The 25,703-nt window shown below is 36.3% G+C and overlaps 1 protein-coding gene across 1 annotated transcript in view; it reads right to left on the reverse strand.

The window, feature by feature from the left end:
* The window catches only part of ESR1 (estrogen receptor 1), a 113,794-nt gene that overhangs the window by 41,485 nt on the left and 46,606 nt on the right, over positions 1-25,703 (reverse strand). The window contains exons 4-5 of the mRNA XM_059468496.1: positions 19,958-20,074; positions 7,280-7,615 (exon numbers count right to left, since the gene is read on the reverse strand). Coding sequence (XP_059324479.1) covers positions 7,280-7,615; positions 19,958-20,074 — 453 coding nt within the window. The remainder of the gene's footprint in view (positions 1-7,279; positions 7,616-19,957; positions 20,075-25,703) is intronic.

The following is a 25,703-nucleotide window of genomic DNA, read 5'->3' on the forward strand; positions in this document are numbered from 1 at the left end:
AAGATGAAATGGGAAAGAATTGTGTGTAAATTATATCCCAAGGCTCTTCTTGTGGTAACAGGAGCAAGCAACAACCAGACCCATGCACTTGGAAAAGCCCCTGAAAAAATTACTGCCTTCAGCAGGAACCCTACCAATAAGAACCCCACTGCTGAGCTGATGAGTTTCCTGTTGGCTCATCTGACTGATTCACAGCATCTTTTTCCCCTGGTCCTCTTGCCTGTGTTCTTTACTTTTTTTCACTGTTGGAGTCTCCTTGTTGCTGGTCAGCTTGTCCTGATGCATTTCTCTCCCCTTCTATATCACTAACCCTAGGGACTCCCTAGAGTTTGAAGGCCATTGCATTAGGATACAAATGCAATCAAAGTTGCAATTCAGACCTTGATTCTTTTTCCCTTCTGCTATAATTTTGTTAGAGCCTTCAGCTAGTGAAACCACTGCCTGTATTTTTGTTTTGTTTTGTTTATGTTCCCTTAAAAGCACTTCCACTGAATTATTCCTTCTCAGCTTTGGCTTTTTCCTGTCTGACACAAGCATGTAACATATAGGTGCATATAACATCTCCCTGTCCTCTAGAATCAAGCATCTCCGCCCCATCTCTCAACAGCAGGCCATTGTGGCACATTGTCTTGTCCTTGTCTCTAATTAGAAGTTCTGTACAGGAGGAAATAGACCCAATCTTTTTTAAAAGCACTACAATACAGTTCTGGAGATAAACTAAAACTCGTAAGTGAGGAGTTTTCTCATGCAGCACCCAGAAGCTGGAGAAGGACAGAAAGGAATGCTTTTTTGGTTTCACAAATATAGACAAGAAAAACTGAAGATGCTTACCAGACTAAGAAAACACAGGGATTGAAAGCTTTAATTTTATACTCAGTGATTTTAATTCTGCTGCTCTTCATAATCATTCTGTCAAATAATATGTCTCAATCTGATGTTCAAATTCAAATAGTGTTTACTTTATTCCACTACAGTGTTTGATGCTTACAATTTCAGAGTAATAAATTGACATTTCACAGAAACTAAATTAGCAAAAAGTAGCCATAAAGTAAGATCCAGATGCCTATTTTCATTTCTCTTTTGCTTACAGATTTTCTTCCTCTGTTTTTTCATCTAAGAAGTGGGAGAGCAGACAGTATCACTTCAACAGACTAAAGAGATAAGCAAAGTGGTGGGGTTTTTAATGACATTTTAGAAATCTCCACAGCAAGTCTGTTAGGCAAAGGAGAAGAGACTGTAAAATAGATGTTTTGAAAGGGTTATTAAAAATTATTACAGGAATTGCAAGCCATTATTTTTTTTAAATAAACGTAAATTATTGGCAGGAGGATCGCTACATTTAGGAGCTCTATAAACATTCCTACATCTAAAGGGTTATAAACACATACCACTCTCATCCAAGACATCTTTCCTTCCACTGCAAGCTAACTCATTTTTTTTTAAGGTTTGGTGCCACTAAAGTGCAGTGTAAAATTGTGGCTATTGGCCTTTTTACACACTGTTCCTGATTTAACAGAGCAGTTTAGAAGGTCAAACAGGAAAACAATATCTTAAGAAAACAGCAACCTCTGTGGCTTTGAAATAAAGAAGAAAAAAAAAAAACAAACCACCAAAAAACAGTGCCAAAATGTTTATCTCCTCGGTTCATGAAGCCATAAAATAAGTACAGCACTGTGAATCATCTCAAAACTTCAAAGCCTGTATGCCCAGTGTACCATTTTAGGGCTATTAAGTTGTACAGCTACTGTACTTGTAGTAAATAGTTATACAAGATTGTAGCAACACTGCCAAAGATTTCACCCGTGCAAAAAAATTTCCTTAAAGGTACACTCTTTACCAGGAGCTCACTGCATAAGCTCGTAATGTGTCTCACCATCTCAGGAGATTCTGCACCAAAAATGTTTGGTTGATTACATTGAAAATGACAGCTTCATTGAGAAAATACAGTTATCCACATAAGACATTAAACTAAATACATAGTAAGTGAATAATGAAATACAGTAAGTTAATTCCTTTGACATAACAGCATTTCTGTAGAAAAGCAGAGTAATGATTTTGGTCATTTTATTAAAGACTATTCTGAATGTGGTACTATATAATCAAGATGTTATGTAATTCAAGAACCTAAGAAGGCATATCTTTCAGGAGTATGTGATTCAGAAATGAACGTTCATCTACACCGACTCCTTGCCTACACATGATTTTTAGTGATTTGTCCCAATTAAATTAAATTCAATGGTAAAAGGCTCAATTTATATGTAAAGTCTAGCCCACCACAATCTGTTTGCACCCACCTCACGTGCAGCTGCCTGCTATTCCAACTGGCTGAGACAATCAAAAGGCACCTTCAGTATCTTACAGAGGCCACCTGGAAGGACTGCAGCCTAAATCCCCATTAGGCCACCTAAAGAATAAACCCTGAATTTTTTGTTTATGTCATAGGACACTGTACAAGATTTTTGTTCATTTAATTGGGCAAACTCACTTGTATTAGGGGCCAAGGTTTTGAAAAAAAAAATTAAAACAAGCTTTTTTGTACTTGGCATGCTATGAATTGCATTGTCATAGGGGAACTTTGTTCTGACCCCAGTCAAAAATCATGTTCTATCTGGGTACTAAAGATATTTTCTGAGGTTATGCATAGAAGCTGCCATAAGTTCTCTTTCCCCCCCCAAAAACTGGTTAACACCACCAACTTTGCAGAGCCAGTTTAAGCAAGTTTTAACTGATACTGAATTAGTTGCAATAAAGATAGAGACTAGTTCTGACCTTCCCAATCAGGGCATGTCTGCAAGGATACTCATCTCATTTTGAAGATTTCCCTCAGCATTTTCCTCAGCATTTCTTTATAACAGATCTCTGCCTACATAATTTTACACAATCTATCACAAATTACATTGTATTACTCCATTTTGTAGAATAGCTTCACTTTTATCCAATACATCTAATTAGCTCCTTCTTCTCCCATGCCCACCTATTTATATGATCAGAAAGACTGGCCAACCAAAAACTATTCTTTAAAGCCTACACAGCAAAGTAAACTCCAGAAATACCCCTGAAAGTCTTATTCTATTTTGTAAGCTGTATCTTCATTACTTTTCACGCTCTGTTGATATAAATTTCTTCCTTCCTAAAAAAAATGTAGTCTTTTTGGATTTCAGTAAAGCTTCCAGTACTCTCTCACAGTATCCTTCTAGACAAAATATCCAGCACAAAGCTGTTTTCATACTTCAGTTCAAAGATGAGTAATTACTTTTATCACTAGAAGTTCTTTTCATTGATTAACATTCAAAAATAAAAATATTACTATGTTCTTCAAAAAAAGTATTCAGGCTTCACTAACCAATCTAGTTTTGGGTTTGAGGTGTAGGCTAAAGTGTATGTGTTTGTGTTCAGGGGTTGTATAAAGGAATTGCTTAAATTACCTTGTAACAACATGCAATGGGTGAGCACCCGGCTCACGGGTGGGGCACAAAGAGTTAAAGTGAATGGGGTGATCTGTGGTTGGTGACCTGTCACTGGTGGGGTTCCACAGGGCTCCATCCTCTGCCCTGTGCTCTTCTACATCTTCATAAATGACATGGACACAGGACTGGAAGGGATACTGACCAAATTCACAGCTGATATAAAACTGGGAGGAGCTGCTGACTCCCTTGAGGGCAGGGAGGCCCTGCAGAGAGACCTCAATAAATCAGAGGGCTGGGCAATCACCAGCCATAAGAATTTAAACCTGGGAAAGTGCTGGATTCTGCCCCTGGGACAGGGCAACCCTGGATGTACAGACACACCGAGGAGTGAAAGGCTGGAAAGCAGAGCCACTGAAAGGGACCTGGGGGTCCCGGTAGTGGCAAGCTGAACCTGAGTCAGCAGTGCCCGGGCAGCCAGGAGAGCCAACCCTGTCCTGAGGGGCATCAGGCACAGCATGGCCAGCCAGGCAAGGGAGGGGATTGTCCTGCTCTGCTCTGGGCTGGGGCAGCCTCACCTCCAGTGCTGGGGGCAGCTCTGGGTGCCACAACATAACAACGTTAAACCACTAGAGAGCATGCAAAGGAGGCCATGAGGATGGTGAAGGGCCAAGAGGAGAAGCTGCATGAGGAGCAGCTGAGGTCACTTGGTCAGTTCAGCTTGGAGGAGACTGAGGGGAGACCTCATTACAATCTGCAACTTCTTCATGAGGCCAGAGGAGGGGCAAATACTGATCTCTCTCTGTGGTGACAGGGCCCAAGCAAATGGCCTGAAATTATGTCAGGGAGGTTTAGGTCGGTATTAGAAAAAGGTTCTTCACCCAGAGGGTGGTTGGGCACTGGAACAGGCTCCCCAGGGCAGTGGTAACAGCACCAGCCTGACAGAGTTCAAGAAGCATTTGGACAATGCTCTCAGGCACAGGGTGTGACTCTTGGGGATGGCGCTGAGCAGGGCCAGGACTTGGACCCAATGGTCCTTGTAGATCCTTTCCAACATGGCATATCCTGTGATTCTGTGAGCACCATGAAATATTATTTCAGCTCAGCTACTCATATAGACTTTACTCCTTGCTTGCCTACATCCTACATGTAGGTAAATGAACTTGCACAGTTTCCAAGGCTTGAGAAGTGTGCGTAGGGGAAGCCATTTCCTGCAACTGATTTTTTTCTATTTCTAAAAAGGACACTCACTTTTTAGGAAAAAGGGATATTCCTACCCTTGATCCTGAAGCTTGAAATCTTATTAAATTAGCTGAAAAAATAATTGAGTGGATTTCCACAATGCTGTTACACCAAATACTTTAAAAAGTTATTCAGTTCGCCGGTTCATGAATAACACATACACAAATCCTCTCTAATTCAGCTGCATTGTTTAAATCCTAGTAATAATGGAGTAGTCAATGGCAACATGCTGTGGGGGTGAAAATGCAATTTAAATTGTCAGACACATTTCCATTAAATTATAAATATTCCCAATAAGTTCCAGCAGAAGAAAACTTCGGCAAGCAAAGACCCATTCTTTGAAAGGTGATCAGTGCTTCTAAAACTTAATATCAGCAACTATGTGCACACAACATTTCCTAGAGAACAAGAGATTAAAAAATATATATTTAAGCACATAGGTCTAAATTTCTTATTCTCAGAGACCCCAGTTGTAGAGATGGGTAAACAATTTGACCTGAATTCTTTTAAATCAACTTTCTAAAGCACTTTAATTTCTGCTTTTTTCCATGCATTCTATTCTCCAGGCCACAACACCCAGAACCAGCTAGGTGTACAGCACTTTCAGAACCCCCAAACTCTTTTATTCTCTCTGTCCTGCTTTAGGTATAATTGCTGTTTCCCTTTGGTATAATTGTTTGTATAGTGCCTAAGAGATCAAACTATGAAGAGAAAAGGATTTTTTAATTTAATTCTAGCCAAATTTTAACAGGTCTGTAGAAAACCTCACCTGCTAGAGTAATTATTAATGGATTTACATGATCAAGCCACAGGGCTTGGTTTCTCCTTAGGAGCTATTTTGACAGTTAATATAAATTTAAATGTAAAATACATTGGCTATACAGAAAGAGTTGATAACCTTACATATTTGATTTTCCTGTTCAGATGCTTTCTTAAAATTTGAAGTTTTTATTTAGTAAATCACTTAACATTTTTATCCAGTTTTAATCATCTTGTAACAGGCAGTTCTAGAGATATTTCTGAATAAAAAACAGATCTTGGTCCTCTGACAATGTTACTTAATTTCTAAACGCATTTCCATTAATGTTCTCAAAATCAAAAGTCACGGAAACCAAATGTTTCCAGTTGAACAACATAATGAATTTAGATTGTGATATATCCATCATGAATTAAAATTAATTTATTTTAACAGACTCAGAGTAATTATATCTCTAAAAATCCATAGAAAGGTAATTTGAATTTATCTTTTTTATCTGATAGTGAATAGCTTTAACACTATGTACATAGGTTCATTTTTCAAAAGCATTTTTGTAATGGCATGATGCAAAACATACTTAAATTAACAGCAGAACTGCCCTTGACTTGAACAGACTGTAGATCAGGCTTCAACCACCATGACTTTGTCAAGAATAAAATTCTCAAGTGATTTCTTATAAGATACGATGAGAAATGAAACACACACAGGTTCTTATTGATCAGAGCTGGAGCCCACAAAGTGACATGTGAAAAGTGGCTGAAAGGGAACCCTTAAGGACTGGAAAAGACATGGTTATTGATTTACCAGGAACAGCCTTGCCAAGCTTAAATGAAGTAAAACAGAAAAATGGAATAACCTGGGTGTAATTCTTTTGAGTTAAGGCACTATGTGAGTGAGAGCTGTGTTAGTTGTCTCTAGCATCCCTTTCTAAAGCATCTACATAATTTTAATTAAGTAAATGGCTATGTTAAAAAACTTAAAAAATCAGAACTCCAATGAATTATTAAGTATAAATTATCACGTATGCCAGTATTTTTACCAAGATAAAACTATGACATGTGCAATAAATGTCTTACAAATTTTTAAATCTTACGAAGAGTATTTGTGTACATTGAAACTGTGAAAAGTGATGAACTTTAACAACAAAACTCTTCTCTCATTTCATTTATATTGATTAACTGAACTACATGAATGAATATATAACATACACTCAAAGAAAAATGTTACATACTTTCTACAATTCTCTAATTCCCTTTGCGAAAAGTGGGAATCACAGTGCAACAAAAATAATTTCATACTAAAACTTTTATTCTGAATTTGTTTTTCAGACCCAAAATTCATGAAAGATCTGTAATTCACAGTCAAAACTATAACCCAGAAACTAAATAAATCTTAGTAGTACTTACAGGCTTAGTAGTGATACTGAACTTATGGCTTACATTACATATGTGAGAGTAACCCTTTTCTAAGGAGATCAAAATATTTAAAATAATTTGATTAGGTCAAATTGACTGGATTTGACCAATAATCTCTTTCAATCTTTAATTTTGTTGAGTTTCGTATGGTAAAAAAGAAGGATTTGCAAACAAAAAACTGCCCAGCATTCTACAGAGTGGGGAAGGTACTTTTCTTGAATAAATCTTTCCTCAAAAGTCACTTACATTGCTCAATAGCATTTTATTGACCAATATAACATAAACTTCTTTTAATGTTGTAAATTTTGTTAATGTATTTATACTTAAATGAACAATTTGAATTAATTGAGAATAGTTTGTCAGAAAATCAGTATGTGGGTTTGTTGGGTTTTTTTGTTTAGGTGTTGGTTTTTTTTTTTTAATCTACAGGTTTTATAGTTTACATGGGCTTTTTTCCTTACCTGGAACTCTCTTTGCCCAGTTGATCATGTGCACCAATTCTCTGTCTGCAAGGTTGGTCAAGAGGGTCATCATAGAGGCTTCATTGAACGGTCTGTTTGGGTCATATTCAGAATAAACCAGGGGTGGCTCAGCTTCCAGCAAGGCACTGACCATCTGTTCTGCCGTCAGGGACAGGGCTGGGCTGTTCTTCTTGTTATGTTTAACCACCAGCGGACTTGTCCAAAGGGTGGGAGCTCGCAGCTCTGTTGAAGAAGCCTCTCCATTCCTGGAATCCTGCTCCTCTCTTTGGCGTTTTTGTTTCATCACTCGCCCACCTCTGCGGTCTTTCCGGATTCCTAGAGACACACAAGAATACCATCAACCCCTTCCCTTGAACTTAGGTGTTACGTACACTTGGCTTCAATCAACAGCAGATGCTTTGATAGACTCAGGCAGCGCTGAGTCTTGATTAAGACTTCTTCAGGAGCCTTACACCAGTAGTTGGACAGAAAAACTATTTTTTAAAGTAGTGTCAGGAATAGTGCACCCCTTCCTAAAATTCAGATCAGTTGGGCTCACACAGAAATCCAGACTAGTGATACTGTACCGCTGCCTTAACCCAGCAAAAGGAAAGTCAGTTATTTGGAACAAATAAATATTTCTTTATTGCCCAAAACTTCAAAGTATGTCCCAACCTCTAGCAGACCATTAGTCTATAAATTAGCAATGATAAATTAATGATGTTGGCGGGTCAGACGGATAACAGAAGTAGCTCTCAAAAATTATCTAGAATATTTTGCCTAAAGTCACCAATTATTTTAATTAAACATCATCCCATTATGGAGCCTGTGATCTTCATAATTATATAAAAAATACTCAAGAAAGTTCCCATTATGAGTTTATACAGCAATAAAGAATGCCATTTAAGTAGATAAACATAAGTACGAAAAGGAGAGATAATTACGACCTCAGATTCTAATGTGGGAGACCTACTGTCAAAAGGCTGAAATAAACCACAACAGAAACCATTATTGTCATTACTGCACATTTCTGCAATGTGCTTTGCACTGTATGACCCTGAACTTAGGATATTATCAAGTCTGCCATACCAATTCAAACAACATAAGACCTTTGCAGTGGAACAAAATTTCCCTTTGTGGAAAAGTTACAAGAAAAATACAATGATAAAGCCCACATGGACTCCAACCATAAAGGGAAGGTTAAGTCTGGATCTAAGTGGAGGAGTATCAGGCATTTTGAGACTGAGTCAAAAACTTAAATCCATCATCAAGTGGAGGCAAGGGAGGACAACCAAGTAATAAGAAAAGCACACAAGGAATTGAGATATGAGAAGGCAGCTTATGATGCTGCTTATGCTGGACTTCTCATGCAATAGGTAAAAGTAGCACTAGTCCCAGCTTGAAATGCAGAAGAAGTATCTACAGAGAATAAAGATGTAAACCATTCAAGAAATCGGGAAAACATTTGAAACAAAACAAAACAAAACAAAAATACTTGCAAGCAATCAGTACAGGTCTTTCTAAAGGTTGGGGGAAGGGAAACACAACATTTGCTCAGCTCTCTTGACACCACAAAATTTCAAACCTTTAGAATCCCAGTCTTTGTTGGCAGCATTTTCATCTCACATCTTTCATATAAATGTTGTTCTTCTCAAAGTAACAGGGAGAATCTTTCAATCTCTTTTCCTCTTTCTTGAATTATAAATTCAACACTGAATTAGTATTTGGAGATTAGGCATTTTATGTTTAATTCATTCAAAATCTAGTGGGCTTTGTGATTCTATTCCATTAATCTATTCAGATAAAGGGAGTTCAGTAAATCTCTCATCACTCCTATTACTTAACCTATCTACACTGTCCCAGTCACTAAACTAATTCTAAGCCAAAACTCTCAGGCGTGTTGCTGTTCCCATTTTTCATTCAGCAATACCAATCTTTCCTATCACTGAGCAGTTCCTGTTAAGGAGAGGTAGGGAGATTCTTGCTATTCACAAAAACACTACTTATTCTGGCAAATTGTCATCATAGAGATATTCTCACTGGTAATTTCCTTGCAATACTCAATAGCAGGCATGCTCTATCTGTAACAGATATTTTTGTTGTATTTGTTGTATGTTTTATATCAGTTTAAGGGTTTTGAATTAAACTGCCCTGTGAAACATGTATAAATAATCACATGAACAAGCCCACATGGTTCACAGAAATTAAAGCATTTGTTAACTTTCTCACATTCCAAATTTTATAGCTTCTCATCTAGAAATTTTCTTTCTATGCTGTTCAACATACTCATAAATAGATAGGCTGACATAATTCATAAACAAGAAGTTGAGGTTAGAAAAATACTATAAAAACATCAGATAAGTTTAGAAAGTAAACAGAAGGCTAGAAATTACTAGGAAAGGAAGGGAGGGCAGAACAACTTCATAAATCACAGAGTTTATTATTGTGAGGCACACTACAGTGAACACTGCATGCAGTTCTGTTCTTCCCAAATTAAAAAGAGATATAAAAATAAATTAAGAAGGGATAGGAGAAAAACAAGTAAGACTATTTGAAATGTGAAACAACTTTGGTGTAAGAAATATCTATATTGACTATATCTGGTCAGCCTGCAATCCAGATACAAGACTAGAAAATCAGGAATAGCAATAGGATGAATAAGGTACAGAACACTAAAACTCCTCTTCTAACACAAGAAGGTTTCAAATGAAAATACCCCAGCAAAGTTCAGGACAGACAGGAAGAGGTTCTCTTTCACACCATGGAGAAATGTGAATAAATTAGATGGTGGTATATTTAGAAATCTGTAGGCCAAATGTGAGAGACAAAATAATCCATTAAAGGTTAGTAAATATAAGTAGGGCAACTTCAGCATTAAGTCTCCATCATATAGATTACTGGAAGATCAGAGTTTTTGTGTGTTTGCTTTTACTTAGTCCAGGTCTGCCTTGCTAAGTAAAACAAGGATGTGATAAGGATTTTACTTAACAGAGAAAGGATGGCAAATGTAAGCATATTTGGCTGTTTACAAATAAACCAAATGTTAAATAAGAACAATAGTTTTATTTTTAATTCATCTGAAAGCCTACCACCGGCTTTTCTTCACCTTAGAACAAAATAAGCAGTGCATTATGGAAAGCTGAATGAAACCAGTTTGGAGGAGATACCTCCCACAAATTAATTTTTTGCATTTTTATTTCAGGATTAAAAAAAGGTCAACTAATCAACCAACTGCAGCAATTTTACTACTGGATTTTGTAGAGACTAAGTCTGAAAAAAAAGTCAGTAAGTGTATGCATTCCTTCTGCATCACATCACCAGCTTTTATGATCACAGACAGAAAGGTCTCTGAATCTGTATCATATTCATCAGAGATTAACAGACCTTACTACTAACTCTTTACCTAGATGGACAAACAACAAACTTACTCACTTACTTGAACTAAATAGGAGTGAGTATCTTTCTGAAAAATGCAAGTGCTACCAAAGCTCCTTCAACTTAATCAAATTTTATCTCTGTTAAAGAGAGATAATAGTGATGCACAGCCACTAATTCCAAAAAAGGCAACTCTATCAAACTACAATTTCCTTGACAAAAGTGCAATGATTCTGTAAGGGTTTTTTAAATTTATGAATGCATCCATTTTAATTTAACAGTTCAGCAAATAAAGGAACCTTAATTGTCAAGTGTTACAAAAGACAATGTTCTAGCAAAAATTGAAGAACTATGCATCTTGCAAGAGCTCTAAAACAATTTCCACTTGAGTTTTAAAGCTGCAGGAGCCAAGATTTTCAAAGGCAGTTCTACAAAGCTTCATATGTAAATTCAGTCAGACTTTTGGACATGGAGACAGGTTTCAAAACTGCTAAGTAATAATATAATCAAATCATTAGAACTTAATCAGCAGTAAAATTGCGTATGGACAATAAAATTGCATATGACACTCCCATGGCAGGGGAGTTAGAACTAGATGATCTTTAACATCCTTTCCAACTCAAGATTCTATGATTATATGATTGTGAAAGAAATGTTAACCATATTAAGTACTTCCCTAGTGTTTTCCCATATGTCATTAAAGAAAAACAAAAAATAAATTCCAGATCGTTAAAACAAAAGATCCAAAATTAAAAATGCACTGAATGAGCACTGAATCTCAGCTATACAACAGCCTTTTTTTTCCTACCTACTGCTAATAAAAAAGCTCCACTTTCATACCTTCATATAAAATATTTGAGAATATTTAGAGGAAGAATAGGAGGAGATGCATTAGACTCAAATTTGTTTGTCTGTGTGTGAACTACAGAGTATTACATTTTAGATTTGAAGATGTAACATAAATAATCTCCAGTTTTATTCAAGTTAAATACATTGCCTGTGAACTGGTTTGTATAACATTTTTCAATTTCTTTCTTGTTAGAAATTTGGTCAATCAACAACAATTTGTAGCCACACTTTTTTTCCTTTTGTTTTTTTGTTTGTTTTTTTTTTTTTGCTTGTTTGTGTTTGGGATTTTGGGAGCGGTTTGGTTTGGAGTTTTTTGTTTGGTTTGGTTTGACCTTTTTTCTTTTTTTTTAATTTAAGAGGGCAACAAAAAGAAGGAATTATGATTGGATTTGGAAACAGTGATGGGTAAACGGTTTACCAGCTAACTTTCCAGCCTGGAACAACCTTTGAACCTGAGGCTCTTTGTCCACACTTCTGCTCCTTGTCAGCAGGCCCCAGAGGAGAGACATTTGACACTTCTGTATACATGCACAGCCTTGTAGCCTTAACAGCCTATAATTTTGTCAGTTTGTCAAAAGAGTGTTGCAAATGTGCTTGGAAGCACCTTCTCTTCCAAACAATGTTGATGCTCTTCATGACCAACCTACCTCATCGGCATGCTGCTGAAAATTGCCAGAGAGAAAGAATGTCTGTTTTAGAGAGAAAGAATCTCTAATGTTTTCTAAATCAACCCCTGCTTGACAATAAAAGAGAAAATGTATGTGGTAAGTGAAAGATATTATAAATAAGAAGGTAATCTCAGAGAGGCAGAGAGTCAATTGCCCCACTGATGATCAGATGTGTTAAGGGAGAACGCACAGAACAGGCCATGGCAGAGCTGCCAGGCAAATCCTTTACACCAGTGTCTGCAAAGGAAGAAACCAGATTTTCCTGTTTCTGAAACTGAAGTTGGGTTTGAAGAGACCAGAAATTCCAAAGTCTCTCTTCAAATGTCCAAGGATGGGAAAGATTTACTAAACTGTTGGGAGAAGCCCTCTGGGGCTGAGTCCAGACTCACTTTGGTGTCATTGCTACCATTAGCCAAACTAAGGGACTGCAAAAGTAGAACAATGTGAACAAGCCAACAGTTCCCTTATGGACACAAACTGAGTGTCTCAGCATAATTTGCCCTGGAGTCCAAAGGGCAGATGCAAGTGAGATATCTGTCTCCCAACAGCCTCCTACAACAACTTCACTTTACAGGTAGGCACATGAGGCGCACCTCTGCTGAATCCAACAGCTTTACAATGCTTCATTTGCAATAAAACAGAATCCTACAGCTTCCTTTCAAACATAAGGTCACTGTAGCTGCTGTACATAAGCAAAAGTCAATAACATATTTTCATTCCTGATAGATTTATAACAGACAGAGATTGCTAAAGCTCTGACTGCAGTGTAGGTTCTAATATTGTAATGTATCTTAGCACGGTGGTCCACCCAAGGTGATTTTGAAGACTTTTGAGATTTTTGGGAACTTTTCTGCTTGAATCTCTCTACATAAATACGTTATTTGGTCACAGAAAAGTAACACCGCTTTCCAAATTCAAATTTTATAGCCTAATAAATCCTTCTTTTGAATATGATTCAGACAATCAGCCCCTTATTTCATTCCCATTTCTCTTTCAGAAAATGAAACAGTGATGTAAATTGTGCTGAAAACCCAGGTGGGTTGACAATTAGTTTAAATGAGAAACATTGTCTGAAATCTTCTAAAAAGATTAATCAGAATTTAATGTCTAATCTCAAACAGAACCGCCCCAAGTGACAGTGCTTAACAGCCTGATTTCTGACAAGGATATCTAGATACTCAGTACTATAAATAAGTAACAGATTTGTGTTCAGTCTGTGCACCTGGATGTTACAGTCTTTTTGACTCCTCCTCCTGAGTAAAAAAATAATCTGTTTATGTGAGTTTTTTTCAAAAAAATATCTCTTATCTTTTTCCAAACTGGGGCTGATTTCTCCTCTATAATCAGGATCCCCTTCTATTGGAGACAGAGGGAGAGAGAGGTCACAGTGGGGGTTTAGATTCCGATATTCTGGTTCAACTCCTGGCCCCTTACTCACTGACCAAGTCACACTACATATCTCAGTGCCCCAGAAATCCTACTGACTAAAATGCAGATCACAAAACTGGTCTTTCATGTAAAGTCTTAAAGACTACAAAAAATAGCTGTTAAAAAGCAGGCAAATGTCATTTGGGGTCTCTAATGACTATTCATAATGCACAGTTTGAGAAACAATGATCTATTAAATTAAAGATGAAGGTGCAAGGCATGATTCATCCTAATCTGTATTTTTGTATTCAGTCTTTGGGAGTCATAGCACATAACGCACCTAAAGAGCATCTCAGGACATGTATAAGTGAAACAAGAGAAGTTCAATTAATCCATCATTCAAATGAATCCCTTTCAGTGTTGGCACTCCTGATAAACTCATACCAAGTTTTGGTTACAGTAAGTATGGCAACGGCCCCATTCCTAGACAATATTTACAATGAGCCTTTAGACATTTCAGGGATCACAAGAAAACCTTTTGAGGAACATTCTCTACCTTTACATCAACCGTGATTTGGGAAAGCCGGTCATTTTAGGACAATGAGTCTATTGGTATAAATCTCAAAAACAGCAAGAAATTTTAATTGCTACATTTTAGAAATTGAGTATTGGAGGTATTTGGCCTGGTACCAGGACTGAGTGCTAGAACTGAACTATAAATGTGTAACCAAGAGAAGAGCCAGAAGCACACAATCAGAATCATGGACAGTTTGGGGTTGGAGAGGATCTAAAAGATCATCTAGTTCCAATCTCCTTGCCATGGTCAAAGACACTTTTCATTAGACCAGGTTGCTCAGAGCCCCATCCAAGCAGGCCTTGAACATTTCCAGGGATAGGGCAATGTTTCTGAGCAACTTGTTCCAGTGTCTCTCCACCACCTTCAGAGAAAAGAATTTTCTCATCCAAACTTACCCTCTTCCAGTCTGAAGCCATTAGCCTTTGTCCTACCACTAAATTATCTTATAAAAAGCCCCTATTGAGCACTCTACAGCTCTGGTACTCTAGGAATTACTCAAGTAATGAAAAAGTATGAAAAGGCCAAAAATCCAATGTAAACTAATATACAACTACAATCAGCTTTACAATTTCAAACAAATGTTCAAGAGTTAAACATTAAAAATTCTGCATCAATTCTTCATTAATTTTTTTTTTACATATCCAGTTATAGCATATAACTAAGCATAACACAATTTGTCCCATTTTATCCTGTTTACACCTGGCTGTGAAAGGTCTTAACTATGTATAAATTCACTGCTGAATCTGCTTTGAGCAGGTGGCTCAACAAAAGACTTCCTAGATTTCCTTCTAGCACAGATCATTTTATGTAGTGGAATAAGAAGATAAATCATCTTTGGCGAAGGTGTTCACAATTACCGTCTCTCTTTCTAATTTTGGGGGCAGAACACAGGCGTATTGTACTTTGTGACAATTTAATGGCAGTGATCCCCTTTGCATGTGTGCAAAGAGGAGAAAAAATACTTCACAAAAAAATCTGATTTCATTTCCACCTTATTTTCCCATAAAACTGCTGTAAACTCACAAAACTTTGCTTCAAATGTGCACAAGTACATGCTTTTGGCCCAACAGTTCCAACTTTAAAGAGTACATTTCCTCACACATTTATCAGTCCCCACCTACAGCTATTTGGCTGAGTACAGAACAGTATGTCTAATAAGCACCATTGAGGTTCTCCTTGAACAAACCAGAATCATTCCACATCCACAATCCATTTCCTTTCATTCACTAATTTCTCTTTTAAATATAATAGTTAATTAAAAGATAAGTACATGAAAATGTAGAAGGCCTTGAGCCCATCCAGTTGTTGCATCAGACATCAATTTACTTCTGCTTTTGAGAATTATTTTAATAACCCTTTTTCATGAATAATAAGCCTTTTTTCATGAATAAATATAGAATTCAGCAAGGAAGTACGGATCTCTCAATTTAAAGACAAAAATCAGCAAGGTCCTTCTCTGACAGAATGAAAAAATGTGTTTTTTCATTTTCCTGGTAAAAATTTATCTTAAACTTCAGCAAGACTGTTGCACTGAACCAGACTGGCTTAGAGGTGGATAAACCATTTCAAAAGAATGTAAGAGAAAAACTGAAGCCTAGAGACTCCAGTCTCTAGGAGTTAATGAAAGTGTCTATAGTCCAATGGCATGTGGGTTTAGCACCCTGTTACAGCCAGCAGAGAGTTTCACTCCCTGGGCTGTATCACAGTAATTTCTGAAGCATTCTCAGGCAATTTGTGAGGGTAACACTGCAGGACATAGGCTTCAAATGTGCTGTAACACTCTAATTTCATTATCACAACAAAGAGTACAGAGAATCTTCTCTCTACAGCCTGAGATTTCAGGCTGTTCAAAGACAGTAAATACCCCATGTCACATACAAATTCACCATCTGAATGTAGCACATGAGCACTGAAATCCTTGATAGCCACATTTCCTATGATTTGATGCTAGGAAGCCATCAGCATTCGACAATGGAAAGACTTATGTAGGTGTCAGGGTGGTTAAACATGGACTATCAGGCAAATAATGGATTTTCCTTTAGGTATCTGGCATTTAGCATTATGGCATTTTTTTGCCATAGCCACGAATCCCACTCAGACCCTGTTGCTCTTATTCCACACAGCATTAAAGATAAATCTGTCTTGTCACACATTGAAAAGAAGGGAAGAATGCAGCATGCTGCTAATTACTAGAAGCACTCATTCACTTACCACACTATGAAAATAATTATTAAAAACCAAAAAAACAAGGTGCTTTTGGTTTCATAAAATTAGGGTCTTTGGGCCCAAGTCACCAGAAAGCTTTTAAAACAATGGAGAAACAGAAAACTAGGTCTGTATCAGAACAGGAGTCACCTGCACTTTACATATGGTTGGAGCTTCAGGGTTGCAGCTGCTGTAACAACTCCATTTGAAAGCTGGCACCCTGCATCATGTGAAAGTTGGAGTACACTCCCCAAACCAGGACAGAAACCAACCTCAAGAAGGCATCAGGAGATTGTAAACAAAAACAAGGCTTCTCCCCCATGCTACAGAAGAGAAGTAAAAGGGACATGGCAAGGATCTTATTCAATGTGCCCACTTTATCCTCATGTACAAACAGGAGAGCCCAGACTAATTAATAACACATAATTTTAAGGGTTTATTCAGAAAGAGAGAATGAAGTATTTGGACAAAATATAACAGCTTTAAATTACGCCTCAGATGCCTGCCGCATCAGCAGAGATTCTTGCAGTCTAATTGTCTCTTGAAGCAGCACAGTAACAGATGCAGAAGGAAACACTTGCAAACACAAGAGAGAAAAAAAAAAAAAAAAACTCTTCAGCCCTGAAAGTAGTTTTTAAAAGACCGAAGAACAGGGAAGAAAAAAAAAAAATCAATAAAATTTCCACAGGAACTCATAAGAGGAACTCATCAGTAAATGTTCCTTCCACACAGTTCAAGGACCACTTGAAGCCTGCATTTTTTTTCTGCATGAAGCCTCTAAAACACATTTCAGTTGTGTCCACTCTACCAAAAACAGTATATATGAACATTTTCAGTCTGCATTAAGTGACCTGTGAGGAAAACTTCAGCAGCCATATTCTATATCAGATGTTTAGAATTAACCAGAGACATTTAATGAAGATTTTGCCTACCTTCCACAATATTTACTGAAAGTCCATATTTAATATCAGTTATTACTCATATCACTTAAATTACTCAAATCACTTAAATAAAAGTCAAAAGTTGGCAAATTTTAAAATTTATTGAGAAACCTCAGCTAATCAAGTGTAGAATAAAAACTGGAATTACATTTGGGGGAAAGAAAGATTACAAGTGTTTTCCACTATATCTAAAGGTTGTATCATCATAAGCAAATTGTGGAGACAGAGATAAAAGTGAAATAAGGCACAAACAAATATTCAAGCGTATGATAGAATTAATGCCTTTAAAAAAAAGGCAAATCCTTCAAAATGAGCATAAACTGATGTTTTAAATTAAAAGATCCAATCACAAGAACTAGGAGTTATTGGAGAACACTGTGAATCGTGAGCAAATCACAGAGCTACATTATTTAGTATGTTGAAGAGAAGTTCCATTTTATCTATTAAAAAAGAAAATCTTCACGGCTCTCCTCAGAAAAAAAAAATATTAAAAATTAAAACCATGTAAACATGATCACCTAAAGTTAAGCCATATGGCATGATAAGAATATTTACTTAACCTTTATCTTCATCTGAGAGAAATGTGACAATTATAAAGATCTAGATTTAGAAGGGTTTAGGTTTAGATTTAGAAGAACTTAGAAAGGTTTTTCTTCCTCACACATTCATGTGGCCAGTAGGGGATCAATGATGACTCCAGAAAAACTTTTTATCTTTTATTTCATGTACATTAACTTCACCTCCCTTGAAGTCATCTGCAGGCATGACAAATTTATTACTTGTAATTGAGGGATCTTGAGATTTTTTTCCAAGACTTCATAAAATAAATATTTTAAAACTATTGCCTATGAACCAGTGATGAACTTCATGCATTATTAGCAGTACTATAAGAGCAGATACAATTTATGCTGATCCTGCTCTCCTTGTTTATAAATTGTGAGTTTAGTTTCTTAAAAGAAGAAAAACAACAGCAACAAAACAATAAACACTAACAAACAAAACACCACAACACTGACTATTTTTGAACTGCCAGTTCCTGTAGTGACTATAAAAATATTAAAAGCATTAAAAGAAAAGGAAAGGATGAAATCCAGATGACTTTTCTCAGGTGAGAAGCACTGTATGAAATAACGATTCCAGAACATTTATATTTGAAAAAAAAATTGGACAGAATTGCAGTATTTCATTTAGACTTCTTTAATCTAAAACAATGCTGGTTGAGAAATCTTCACCGTTTTTATGAGAGTGAAACAGTTACATATAGAATGGTCAAAAACCTATTAGAACCTGCATCGTAGAGAAGACATAAGAGAAACATAACACTGGCAGAGTGGATCATTAATTAAATACACGCAAGTGGAATTGGATGTAAATGTGCCAAATGAAAAATGCAATGTCATCCACATAAAGCATAATTATAAATCCTAGCTATGATCAGCCATGTGTACAAAGGTCAAAGCTAAATCTGCATATCATACTCATGTATGTATTCTCTGGTTTTAGTGTGACTTTCTTGAACTTCTATCTATTGTGGATCATACCTGTGATATTAATTACATACCCTTTGAAAAGTTCTAGCCATATAAAGCAGGATGTTCAGATCAATTCATAAAATATAATGAAAAAAAATAAACCATTGTCTTAACTTCTAGAAGAAAAAGCAGATTTTACATCTTCCTCCTGCTTGCATCCCAAAATTGATATTATAAAATGAGTCTCAGCTCTTTCCTAATCCTTGAGTTGAGAAAAATGCAGATCCAATCTCAGGTGCAGCAACAACTGATCATTTTTTCTTTAATCTTTCCCTTTTTCTCCTAAGATTCTCAGACTTGGCCTACCTTTGCTGGACTTATAAATGATTTGTTGAGGAAAGGACAAACATGATGAGTTCCTTTTCTCTCTTGCAGCAGACTTTCTGTGGCATAAGTAAGCATTAGGTGTGCCAAAGAAAGGAAGAACCAGTCTGTAATCTAACTAGCTCTTTACACACAAAATACATGGGATCCCTTCTGTCCTGTGCACTTACTAGTTTGCTACTTTTTTCCCATAGATACAGGTTTCCATACAGCTACTGATTACTCTTCATTGATACAAGCAATGTGAAATTTTTAGCAGGCTACAACAAGCCATCAGTAATACAAATTTTCCAGGAAAGTGGCATTAATCACAGTTCTTATAAAATGATTAAGCCTTTAATACTGTTGGGTTAAATTAATTCACATCTAAAATACGTGTACAGCACCAGAAAAGAGAAATTAACTTTCCCTTCCAGTATGCACAGAACAAAAATTACATATCCAGAAGTTTATCTAATATGGACTAATTTGAGACTACCAATGGTCTTCCCGCTGAACTGCAAAATGCTGAAAAATCTTGGGTTAAATTTCATTCATCAGGATCTGAAGCCTACCATGAAAGACCAAAGAACACCGAGTTAAAAATAATACCAGAGGAATTCTAATTCTATTGAAATCAATGGTCCTCTGATTTTTTCATGCAAATTTGAACAAGATAAAATGATATTCTGGAGCTTTTAACTTTTTATTTAATGAAATCATTTTGATTTAATAGACTTCAACTCAATAAAATCAGTGCCTCCCTCCTTTAGTTAGAAACCATACCAGCAGCCCAATGAAGTTAAAAGGCAGGAAGGCAGACAGCAATGCTGAAGATTTGATGATGGCTGTGTACATACCACCTTTCATCATCCCCACTTCGTAGCATTTTCTCAGCCGGCAGGCCTGGCAACTCTTCCTTCTGTTCTTGTCAATGGTGCACTGGTTAGTGGCAGGACACATGTAGTCATTGTGCCCTGTAAAACCAGAGGGAAATAAGGACACAGCTATACACAGACATGACAAAAATTACTATAACATCTTGGGGAAAAAAGTAGGGTTACCATCATAGCCTCTCGTAAAAGTGCTGATACAGATTTGGAAACTAACATCTGTATGCCACACATTGATTTGCAAATTCTTTAAATTAAAACTTCTGTAGACTAATTGAAATAGTGAACAATTAAAGCAACCACAAAAGAGGATCTATTAATATGAACAAGTGCCTCGACTTCCTTGCTCTCAGGCCGAGAAATACACCACCATCTGGTTTTGTGTGCCTGTGCTGATGTTTAACCAATAGACTGCACAAAATGAGGTTTACGAAATTAAAAAGATTTTATCTGTGACAGTCAGTTCCAGTAAAGAAACAAACAACAACATAGAACAGAAGCAAAAATCCTCAAATAATTAATTGTACCTCAGGGATAAATCAGTCACTAATTCCAGCTGCATGTCTACTGCTTTGTGCAAAAACCTTCTGACATGACAAATTCTTAAATTACCACATGCTGAAACCTAGATTGTTACTGCTATCTTCTCCTTCAGAGCTCCTCTTCCTCATTTCTTATTCTCTTTAGCATTTGTTAGTGCCAAAAAGTATCTATTCCAATTTGCTCTTAAGAAAAGTGTGCTTAAATCTGCTATAAAACTATTTGCCAACCATTGACAAAAGTTAGCAAGGATGAAAAAGCCTCTTCAAAACTATCTCATTGGTGCTCTGTATTCATCTGAACATAACTAAGGTACAGCACACACATTTAAAAAAAAAAGTTACTGCAGAACTGTTTGTTCTTTCTTTGAGGTCAGGGGATCAGCTTGAGGTAAAGTAGGGTGGAGGTTTCACAGAGGCCTTGGTCTCATCAAATCCTCTATCCTTGACTACAAATTAGAAAATAGAGTAAAAATTACTATCAGATTACACCAGGAGCATCTGCTCTCTAATGCTGCATAACTGGGATCTCATCAAAATAAGCAGCCAGTCCATAAACTTGTTACTAGGGGAACAGCTGACTATGCCCTGTCTCAAATAGACAGAAGTATTATTTTTAAGGTCTACTGGATAGAACAAAATAATACTGAAAAAGTCTGTATCCATATGCTTTGCTCCAGCACTGAAGTAAACAGGCACAACTGAACCACCATCTCAACCCAGCATGAGAGAACGCTTTAATTTTCAGTTCCTCTGGTAGGATACAGACTGTTCTATATCTGGTTCAAAACCTTTCACATGGAAGGAAATAAAAAAAATCAAGTTAGAAAGAAAAGAACTTCAACCACATATGCAGTATCTAGAGAGAAAAAGAGCCAAAAAAAGGCCCTATTTTTAAGAAAATGCACTTATATTGAATCACACTAAGCAGCAGCGAACAAGTGTAGCGCCTGACTTCAATCACCTGCCTTGTTCATTAGGCAATTTTGGAAATACCATGAGATAAAGATGGAAAATTTTAATTACTCTTTTTAAAAACAAATAAGTACTTTGAAAGAATAGCTCATCTTCTTCCTGATGAAGTTAAAAGGTAAATTCACATGGTGAATGAGTGCAGGCTTTGAAATCAGCAAATAATTCAGACCATCATTTAGATATCTCTAAAATGAGCAGATAAACCCCAATTAGGCCAAAGCTGAAATCATGCTAACCACCTTTGCTGGATTGGCTGATTTTTATAGTGTTCAAAGCTTAAAAAAAAGTGACAGAAGTGATTGCATGCAAAAACCAAAAATCAAGTGTAATCAATATCATTAGGGCAGCCATCCTATTTTTGCTATGCTTATGTGGGTGATAACCTTCTCCTTGGCTATGAATCTGTATTTACTTCTGCAAACCACAAGTGTTTGGAAATAAACACTTGGCTTGTAGAATAGTACATAAAATAATCCTATTTGTAATAGAGCTACAGTTCCTACATTCATATTATAATATTTTCCCTTTTGAAGAGTTTTATCATGAATTTACCATTTAAATGTTAGCATAATTAGTCTGTTTTCATGCACATGATCTGCACCTTAGACAATACTGTTCACTCAAAGTGCTTGACTGACTTCACAGAATAAAGAATGAAAAATCTGGCTGCTAAAAACAGAAAGATCTGTGTGTGATGGGCATACTTTAGATTGCAAGTATCATTGTTTAGCCTTTCAGATTTCCTGTAAATCTAGGGAAAAGATAATGCATTTAATATTTATCATAATTTTTGGTTTATTTTAATCAACATGACTTCAAGAGATGGGAAAACATGCTGATCTGAGAGTGAAATTAGCAAAATTTTCATACATGACAGCTGGGATAAAAAGGAAGGAAAGGAAAGCTAAATTGTAGACTTTATCAGCACCTTAAGGTGCCAAACAAGACTGAAAATGAAAAGCAAAACCTTGGGAAAAATTACACTAAAAAGAAAAAAAAAAAAAAAAAGCACTTGGACATTACATAGGCTTACCCAGTAAAAACAAATGTTGAATGTAAAATAAAAAGTAACACCAACTTTAAGTTAAAGTGCCCCAATAAAACTGCATTTATTGGTTTTAAAATCACACTTTTTCCTAACAGCTTCACAGAAGAACATAAGGTTATGTCTAAATCCTTTATAAGCACAGATACTCAAATTCACAGCCTAATTACTCTCAGAAAAGGTCTCTGGATTTGGAATTTGTGCTCTCTTAGCAACTACTCAGTGCTGCTGAGAAGAATAATCTTCTTTCTGGTTTTAAACAAGCAAAACATTAGTAACATGACAGTAAGGAAAAGAGTCTAGAAGGCTGTAAAATATACTTCATTCCCATCCAGTGAGGAAGTCGTCTTTTTCTGCATACCTCAGAAGGAAAGACTATGAAATACCCTGAGTTAGCAGGGACCTGCAAGGATCACCAAATCCAGCTCCTGGCCCTGCCCAGGACAGTCCCAACATGCCTGAGAGCATTGACAGACATCAATCACAGAACCACTGGTGAATGGGAGACGAGGAGAGGTTAAAATTTATATCTGCTCCATGTTATGTCCTTCAGCCGTGTCATGGAGCTCACAGGGCGTGTTTGCCTTCCAGTGGAATCTTCTTGTCTTCACTTAGGTACAACTGCACCTGCCCACATGGGCAGGTAATTCCAGCCAAATGGCTGATACCAAGCTCTTCTTAAACCTTTCCATATAGTAACAGGAAAAATGAAGGAAGGAGAATGTGCACTGCATGAGGGTACCAAGCCTGCTGCCATCTCACCAGTATAATAATGCATGAACTTATGTACTGAGAAAGAGTGATATAAATTTAAAAAGACACTATTTAACTTTATAAATCTATAAATATTAAATTATATTTTCTACTCAAGCAAATAATTTTGAAGTTTTTATTATTGGCCTTATCTTAAAATTTAATTTGGTGTTTCATCTACTATTTCAGGATTGTGATACCATGTGCAAAGTTTACTTTTACCCTGATCCAATTTTTCTAATTTTAGACAACGTAACAAAACAGAAAGGCTATTTTTTCCTCATGACAAATAAAAATAGACAAAAATACTGATCCAATCTTACAAAATCTGGCAAGGGGTATGACATCAAGTTTCTGTTTCCCTAGCTGATAAATCACAATTGTTTTAAGTCCTTGGCACATGATTAAAACAACAGCTGTGTTAAAGGGAAAAACTCCCACAATGTATTACTCACAACCATCTCAATATGATCTCTCCAGAGACTAAAAGCATTTTCAGAGAGAGTTATAGGCATGTCATGGCCATCTTATTCCCATAGATTTTGAATGAAACTCTTGTATTTTTAGCTTCCCATTTTATTTGAGCCAGAATGGGAAGGAGTAGAATTCTCCTAAAGAAAACTCCCACAACTATTATAAAGAGCCTAAGAAGCTAAAAATATTGCAAATTACTCTCATGCACTCAAAATACTATCAAATTTTATCAAAAAAATTAATGTAAGTCTCTATTTTTATTCCAGGTATAACATTGGATCTTCAGTACCTGCATGGTTCCTGCTATGATACATTTTTCAAGGAGCTGTGTGGTGATTCTTGAACTGAGTTTTCTGCACTGAAGTCTGTAAAACTAAAACCTCACTACAGGCAACAGCTGGTGTGCTAAATTATTGTACTGCTCTTTGATACCAGTATTTTGACAAAAAAAAAAAAAAAAAAAAAAAAAGAGAGACTGTTTTCTGCCTGTGTACCACTTTTTCCTGCAAAGCACAACGATCCTTGGCTTGCTCCCTCATACCCTAACATCATCCATGCTCTATTGTATGAAGAGTCACCCATTTTATAATCAGACGGGTCAACTGAGGTATCTTAGTCTCTTGTCCTGCATATTTCTAGCCACATTTTAGAATGGGAAGAGCTGTGTTATCTGTCATATGCTCTAAAAGCAAGTGGAACAGTTTAGCACTTTCCTGCAAGACAAAAATTGCATGTTCTCTTGTAGTTTCTAAATGTAAAGTGCTTTTGTTTCTCAGGTGAATATTTTGAATTGCTGAAAGTCTCAGTCCTGAGCTAGAAGTATTGTGAGTTTTTAGATAAAATATTCACTAAACACTTGTAATAATATTTATTAAACGTGTAACAATGTTTAATTTTCTGTTGTTGTTGCTTGATATTGCACAACGGTCATATTCCAGAGGAAGTAAAACAACATTAAAGGTGATAATACAGGGTACATTAAGAACAGCTTATAAAAGCCAGGAATTCTATATAGGAAGCAGGAAGAGCTCTGGATTTGGCAGAGGAAAAACAAATGATCATTTAAAAAATCAGATAAGAGTCAGTTCTCTACTCTCTGGCAATGTGTTGCCCAACTTCCCAAATGTTTTCAATATTGCCTACATTGGCACATCATATGTCAGCTAGGAATATATAGTTCAGATGACTTCAGAAAATCAGTGTCAGAGATGAACTGTCAGAGTTCACTGTTACAATGGAAGCTGATACTGTTAAGGCTCCATAGTGTCTGTCCAGAATCCAGTTATATGTATTCCTCACAAATGGGTTGTGATCTGGAGTATTTCTTTTATTAATTGTTATTCATTTGCAGATGACATTTTTATGCATTACAAGAACAGAGGAAAGGCCAGACTACTCTGCTAGCCAGACTGAAATAAATGGCAGGAGAGTACAGAATAAGAATTCCAAATTACCTTGGCAAACTGGAGGTAGCACATGGGAAAACAACAGAACAAAAGCACAAAGTACAAAGGACTGGTAAAAATCTCTGCATTAAAACAGGAGTAATCATATGCCCAAAACAATTAGGAAAAGAAATTATTTCTTCTGCAGAAAAGTATGCCTGACTTTATTCTGCATCACACATTGATTATGAGTGAAGAGTATCCTGTTTTTGTAAATAAGGCAAAAATTACAGTGTGATGGATACCATGTGATGGATGGGTTTGTAAGATAATCATATTACTCTGTTCAGTACTTGTGAAACATCATATTGAAGGAAATCATGCTTCAAGAAAAAAAGAAAACAGTATAAAGTAGAGAACCTCCAAAGCAGAACAACTAGAAGATTAGAAGTCAAAAAAACAAGACCTATGAAAAAAATGTTGAATAAACCTTGTTTCCTCAGGTTAGGTAAAACAGAATAATTTTTTTTCAAGTGTGATAA

The sequence above is a fragment of the Ammospiza nelsoni genome, chromosome 3 (genome assembly GCF_027579445.1).
Source record: "Ammospiza nelsoni isolate bAmmNel1 chromosome 3, bAmmNel1.pri, whole genome shotgun sequence".
In the NCBI taxonomy this organism is placed as follows: domain Eukaryota; kingdom Metazoa; phylum Chordata; class Aves; order Passeriformes; family Passerellidae; genus Ammospiza; species Ammospiza nelsoni.